The 6,991-nt window shown below is 33.9% G+C and overlaps 1 protein-coding gene and 1 pseudogene across 1 annotated transcript; both read left to right on the top strand.

Moving 5' to 3' along the window:
• The first annotated feature begins 2,510 nt into the window (after window positions 1–2,510).
• LOC112719806 (superoxide dismutase [Cu-Zn], chloroplastic-like) lies at window positions 2,511–3,803 on the top strand. The gene is made up of 5 exons (XM_025770550.2): window positions 2,511–2,601; window positions 2,686–2,717; window positions 2,797–2,872; window positions 3,140–3,193; window positions 3,689–3,803. The coding sequence occupies exons 1-5, from the start codon at window positions 2,529–2,531 to the stop codon at window positions 3,712–3,714; spliced, it is 261 nt and encodes an 86-aa protein (XP_025626335.2). The 5' UTR covers window positions 2,511–2,528; the 3' UTR covers window positions 3,715–3,803.
• A 170-nt stretch (window positions 3,804–3,973) lies between these two features.
• On the top strand, window positions 3,974–5,244 carry LOC112719733 (superoxide dismutase [Mn], mitochondrial-like; annotated as a pseudogene).
• Window positions 5,245–6,991: the final 1,747 nt, after the last annotated feature.

Here is a 6,991-nt window from a genome sequence, read left to right as displayed (position 1 = left end):
ATTCCGAGAAGACTCAGTTGCCACGCTTCTTTTGTTGTCTTGTACTTTTGCAGAGAACCATTGCTCGCACCATCTAATGTAGTCTTGTCCTGAGACTTCATGCCCTATGTGAAGTAGCTGATCAATACCAACTTGTCAATCATGTAGTGGGGGCATGCGTCTAGGAGATTATTGAAGCGCTCCCAATACTCGTAAAGAGTTTCAGATTCGCCTTGAATAATCATTGAAATTTCTTTCCTCAGTCTATCAGTAACTTCAGCTGGAAAGTATTTTTCTAAGAATTCTCTTCTAAGCGTGTCCCAGTTAGTAACAACTGCTTCAGGTTGAGTGTAATACCACTCCCTCACCTTTTCCTAAAGAGAAAACGGGAAGGCTGCTAGCAGGATAGAAGTCTCAGTTGCACCATTATGCCTGACAGTAGAACAGTCTTTGGCAGTAGATTGATTAGTGCAGTCTTCAGTTTAATACTGCACCCAAATTTGGATGACACGCTTGCAAAGGTGGCAATGTAAAGTCCGGAGCTCCTGCTTCCTAGAGAGTAATCCTCCTCGGAGCTGCCATGTTCTTTGCACGTAAATTAACCAAATTAGTAGAAAGGGAGCTTGTTTTTTCCTTAAATGATGTTTCAAATTTGTCCTCGGATAGGACTAACCGACGCCGAGCTTGCCTTATACGTGAAATAGTTCTTTCAATCTCAGGGTCAAATGTGGGTAAGCTCGGATCAGGTACTGAATGCGTCATTCAATGAAAGAAACATACAGCTCATAGTAGCAAACTAAAATAAAATGTAAATAAATAAATTCCAACCAATAAATTAGCACACTATTGCAATTTCCCGGCAACAGCACCAAAAATTGACGTGGCGAAAATTGGTCGATTAAGAATTTATAGAGAAAATAGCGTTGCAAGTACAGTTCTCAACCAACTAAAATCCGCTTATCAATTTATAAGGGGTTGTCACAAAATTTAGAAATAAAATACTGGTAGTATGAATCTCAGGTCGTCTCCCAACGAGTTGCATAAAGAGTGCTATTTTATTAATCAGAGGTATTCCAAGAGATTTTTGAGCTTGAGAAATAGAGAAACAAATGATTGAGAATTTATGTAATTCAAATAAAAGCCTTGACAGGGAGAAGAATAAATGGAAGTTCTATCCTTGTTGAACTTTCCCAAATCTAATAATAAAAGAGTTGTTATCCTACTTAGTTATCCCTTGTAACTCTCAAACTAATCCTATCGCTTGCGTCCTAATCCTTTTCTAAGAAAGGATTAGAGTCGAAGACAAGAGAATTAGCCAACAACTTCCAGTTAATATTAACACTTGAGTATTCCAACTCAAGGTTTTCCTTTTAATCAACTCCCAATCAAGTTAAGGAACTACTCCATTATCATGAATATAACTTTCACAAAATTAAGAGAGGAATAAAAGGAGGACATGATAATTAATAACTAAAATTCAATTAAAGGTAAAAATGGTTCTTTGCATTAATAAATTCCAAAATCATGAACATACTTATCTAAACAGAGTCAATGGGCAATAAAAGAGTAAAGGAATAGAGAAACAAACTAGAATGAGGAAGCTCCAATGGAGGTAATGACTCTTTTCAATATCCAAGGCAAAGCAATAAAACTCTAGAACTATGAATGTGAAGAAAACCTAGAGGAGGAAGTAGAATTCTCTCTAGATTCCAAAACTAAAATTAAAACTATGCAAAATGAGAATGTCCCTCGAGGATTAGTTCTTTAGTACTATTAGCGGCCTAAGGGTAGTTTATCATATTAGTAAATAAATTATTTTCACATTCATTACTTAATATAAACAAACAAATTTAATTTGTTTAAGTGTAATTTTTTATATTATCATATATCTGTATTTCTAGAATTTGTTTGAAAAAGAAATGGAATCCTAGAATTGCATAGTATGCATATATCATTTATCTGCTTGTTAAGAAGCTAAGGTATCACTAGTGCTTTTGCCTATCCTGAATATTACTCGTGAATTAATTTGGGGAATCAAAGAGAGAAAATAAGCGCATAGGAGGGCCTTCAGCCTGATTCTGTTTAGAAGTTGTTTGATGGCGGAGGAATCATGTATCAAGTGACTTCAATTCGAATATAGAGCTCTTTGTAAAGTACATTATATTTCTTCTCTCTAAGATTGTGATGTTATTTTTCTATGTTCACATTTTGGTTGCTTCCATAGTTCCATTCCATGTCAATTTACAGTCATATGGCTATCGTGCTTTTCCAAACTTTATACTTTATACAGCGCTGTTTTTATTATATTTTAAATTTTTTAATTTATCTTGTAATATGTTTCTTTTTGTTCTCCATCTTTGATAGTCTACCATGGTGCTATATTTATTGCTATGAGTCTATGACTAGTGGATTGTCTTGGCCTACATCAATCAATTCACATGGAATTTTTTGTTTGAAAAGAAATGATAAACAGAGGACAGCTTTCATATCATTTTTAAGTGTTTTCTTCTTCAATGGCATATTTAGGACCACATTTTCATCCTAATAAGATGAAACATGGTGCTCCGGGAGATCAAATTTGCCATGCGGGTGACCTGGGAAACATAGTTGCTAATGCATATGGTAATCCATCTTTCTCTCATCTTTCGTCTTTGGTTGCTTTGGACTGCTTTTTGAACCAATCTGTACATCATGTTTGAAATTCAGGAGTTGCAGAAGCAACCATTGTCGACAATCAGGTGCCTTCTTTTGTTTAGTTTCATTTCCGTGTGTTAATTTGAATTCCCAATCATTTTTGTGTTTCTTTTCTCTGTTCAGATACCACTGATTGGCCCCAATTTAGTAGTTGGAAGAGCCTTGGTGGTTCATGAGCTTGAGGATGACCTTGGAAAAGGTTAGCATTTCCTTGTTATACATTTTTATATACGTCTCTGCCTTACAACTCTTGCTGTTGCACAAGAAATTTCTTAAAAGCTTCTTCACTGTTGTCTGATCCAAGTAAACATTAGATGAAAATGAAATTGGCTTATTCTCTTCGTGCTAATGTTTTTTATGTTGCCATGTAATTGTGGACTTACATCATGACTTCATTGCTTACTCATAACTAGAGCATTATTTACTTTAGTCTAATTTGCATTTTACTTTACTTATGCTTTTGCAGGTGGGAAAGAACTCAGCTTGAGCACTGGAAATGCTGGTGGAAGATTGGCATGTGGTATGAAGAATTTTATGAACAATAGTAGTTCTATCCTTTTCAAATACATCAATCAATCCATTCTATCTGATTATATAGTTTGATGCATTTTTAGCTTTGTTGTTGAAAGATGAAGGATTCTCAATATCTGTGATTAATTGCGTTTCTTTGATAAAATCCCCATTGGTCCATATACATAATCAACTAATCATATTAAACTAAGTTTCACTTGTAACATAAGATTTTTGTATATATGATTCAGGTTTTGCTAACCAGTGTCTCCAATGTTCTAAGAGTACTAGTTAAAGATACTAAAAAGAGTATATTTTCAGAAGTTTTTTCTTTTTATGCCTTTTTCCAATGCATTGAAAACTTATCTATTTCACACTCCAGCATGAAGCTTCCTTTTTTTTAATCCTTAATCAGTGCTCTTTTAATTTCACAATGTTCACAGTACTTATGCTTCAATATATCTGTATCATAAACCTGATGTTTGTGTCTTTTGCTTGTTTTCAGGGGTTGTTGGTCTGACTCCAGAGTGAAAGCAACTCTATGTTAGCATATCAGTTATTAGCGTTGTTGAATTATCCATGTAAACTATGAAACATGAATGCATGATGTCCTTCCAAAACACCTGGAATTATCCATGTAAACTATCCATGTAAACACCTGGTTTTTTTATATTTATCTTTTCTTTTACAATTATTTATACGTCTTCGTTAAGCAATTGGCACATGAGAGAATCAATTTATATAGATTATTACTTTGTAGCTCTGTACTGATATTTCCAATTTATGGAATATGAATGCAGCATACTTACAGGAAGTGTGAACACTATCTGATGAACTTGAATTGCTTAAGTAGTTCTTTTGCTTAATGCTTCATTATTTACAGGAAGGAGGCGGCGAGCCTCCCAAGGGTTCACTGGGATGGGCCATTGACGAGCATTTTGGCTCTTTCGAAAATTGGTACAGAAGGTGAACGCAGAGGGTGCTGCCTTACAAGGGTCTGGATGGGTGGTATGTTTTACTAATTTTGTTATGTCCATGTAGATTATTAGAGCTCTATGTTTCATTTATTATTTTATTTATTTGAATTATCCTGTTTTTGCTCCATTTAATTTGTACTGCTTTGCCAGTGGCTCGGTCTAGACAAGGAGTTTAAGAAGCTTGTAGTTGAAACCACTGCGAATCAGGTAATTTGTCCCTTCTAACTTTCTTTAGTTAATCTTGGGTTTCTACTACATATTCTGCAAATAGTGATATTGCTTACTGATTACTACGGTGAAAAGTGTATATTAGAGAAGATGTTCGTTACAGTTCCACATGTTTTTCTTTTTAATTTTTTTCACTTTCTCATTATTTTGAGCTGCTGTTATCCATGCATATCCCTATGTTTTGCAGGACCCACTGGTTACGAAGGGACCAAGATTGGTTCCATTGCTTGGCAATTGGCATAGATGTTTGGGAGCATGCATATTACTTACAGGTAAAAATTCGGGCTTGGTAGTTAACTGGTGATGGCATGATTGTTGTAATGACATTATTGAAGGCCTGTTTTTCTTCAGTGTGATGGTTATGATTTATGAAATGTTGTGTTAGCAGAATTTTCAAAGTTTCAAAGATTTCAAAATACCTTTCCTTGTATAAAAGTTGTTATTATCATTTTCCTTATATGCTGATAAGTGGCTGAGAAAATTTGCTTCCTTTCTTAATATATTCTTATGATTTCATTGATTGAGATGTCTTCTCATTATAAGATGAAACTAAATGAGTAAATGACCCTTTTCTCATAGGAAGGTAGAGCTTTACTAGGAAGCCTTGAATATAAGAAGGGTAATTTTGAAGCTGCACTTCATGTATTTGAAGGAATAGACATTGCTGCTGTTGCTCCAAAGATGAAAATTCCTATCACTTATTCCTGCTGCACTTTATTCTTTTTTATTATGTTTTTAAATTATATTTTTGTTGTAGGAATTGAATCAAGAGAGTGAGATTTCATCGCCAAAAGAGTTAGGAAGTAGGTCTTCTAGAGCAAGCAACATGAAATATGATGGAGATTTTATGTATTAAGAGTTACATGTTATGACATTTATAGTTGAAAAATTATGTTATGTTTGATACTTTGTATAAGAGTTATTACTTTTGATTTCCAATACTAAAAAATCATATATTATGTTTAATACTTTGTTTATGAGTTATATAATATTTTGTTTATGGATTATGATTTTTAATAATAAATATTATTTGTTTAACACGATAAAAACGAGGGTAAAAATTGTATTTTTAAACGATAAAAAAGTGTCACTGTTAGGGTTAAAACGACGATTCAAAAATGACATTTTAACCAACCAAAAGCCATTCTGTAAGGGTAAAAACGGCGGTTAAAAATGCCGTTTTAACCGACTAAAATGGCACTATTAGGGTAAAAACGGCAGTTCAAAAATGCCATTTTAACCGATCAAAATGTCATTCTGTGAGGGTAATAATGGCAGTTTAAACTGTCATTTTAACCTACCCTTAAATTGCCGTTTTAACCTGAAAATAACGGCGGTTTGAACTGCCGTTTTAACCCAGTAAAAAATTGCCGTTTTAACATGGAAATAACGGCGGTTTGAATCGCCGTTTTAACCCAGCAAAAAACCGCCGTTTTAAACTCAAGAAATTGTGGCGTTTTTTAGAAAACCGACGTAATAACTAAAATGGCGCTGTGAATTCTGGCGTTTTTCGAAACCGCCGTACTTAGTAATAATGATGGTTCAAACCGCCGTAATTATCCAAAAAAATCGCCGTTTTTACCCAAATTTTTTGTAGTATATGACAAAAGAGGGTTTGTTCATATATTGCTTTGGTTATCACATGTCAACATATAATATTATTTGTTTCCGTGTCATTAGCATGTCGTCATTACAAATTACTCAATAAATTGGCCTTTGAATCTTATAAGACAACTGAGTTTAGTCCCCCAAAATTAAATTTCATAAATCAAATTATTTCTTTGACCAATATTTTTTAATTTTTTCTATTGTTCACATATTTAAGTTTTATTTAACTTATTAAGGATCATTGTGACTAATTAATAGATAAAACTAACCACGTATATGAAAATTATTAAAAGAAAGTTGTTTAAAAAATAATTAAAAAGTGAAGCTAAAATTATCTTTTCTATAGACATTAATACCCTTTGAGTTTTGGCTCCTTTGAGTTTTTGGCTCGTCCGATTCCATTTTGTGGTGGGTCTAGGCATGGCAGGGTAACACTTTGACACCCCTAGCTAAAAGGAACAATTGTGAACATTTGACTTTTGTTCTTTTAAAACTCATTACACTTTAGGTATTTTTGTTTTTTTGAGTAATTTTACTCATTGCGTCTTTTTTCAAATACTTCCACAAAATTTGTCGACAGTTCCTCCATCTAATGCTAATTAGATCCCCTAATCAATGCTTCCTAGCTATAACACTCCAATAAGACCTCCCCAAATGAGGTATCTTTCCTCTAGAAATCTATTCAAGAAAAATATGAAAAAGGTCTCTACTAAGTCAGTCTTCTCATCTTAAACCTTCGTCATCCACCACCACCCCATATTTAGGTCTCCTCTCACAAACAACACTCATTTTAGGCATCCAACACCAGTAACTTAACCCCACCCAACTGTATCACCACAAACAATACAGGGTGCTACTTTTTGAACTACTAAATCCAAAACAATCATTGCAAGCCATAGTTAACCTAATTTTCCTTTAAACTTTATCATCTTCATAACCATCCTCATGTAAGCTTAAGATTATATCCTCCTTCTCCAATGATACTCAACCCAGCA

This window comes from Arachis hypogaea, chromosome 1 (assembly GCF_003086295.3).
Source record: "Arachis hypogaea cultivar Tifrunner chromosome 1, arahy.Tifrunner.gnm2.J5K5, whole genome shotgun sequence".
In the NCBI taxonomy this organism is placed as follows: domain Eukaryota; kingdom Viridiplantae; phylum Streptophyta; class Magnoliopsida; order Fabales; family Fabaceae; genus Arachis; species Arachis hypogaea.
The sequence above is the reverse complement of the archived record's forward strand: the minus strand, read 5'-3'. Positions and strand labels throughout refer to the sequence as shown.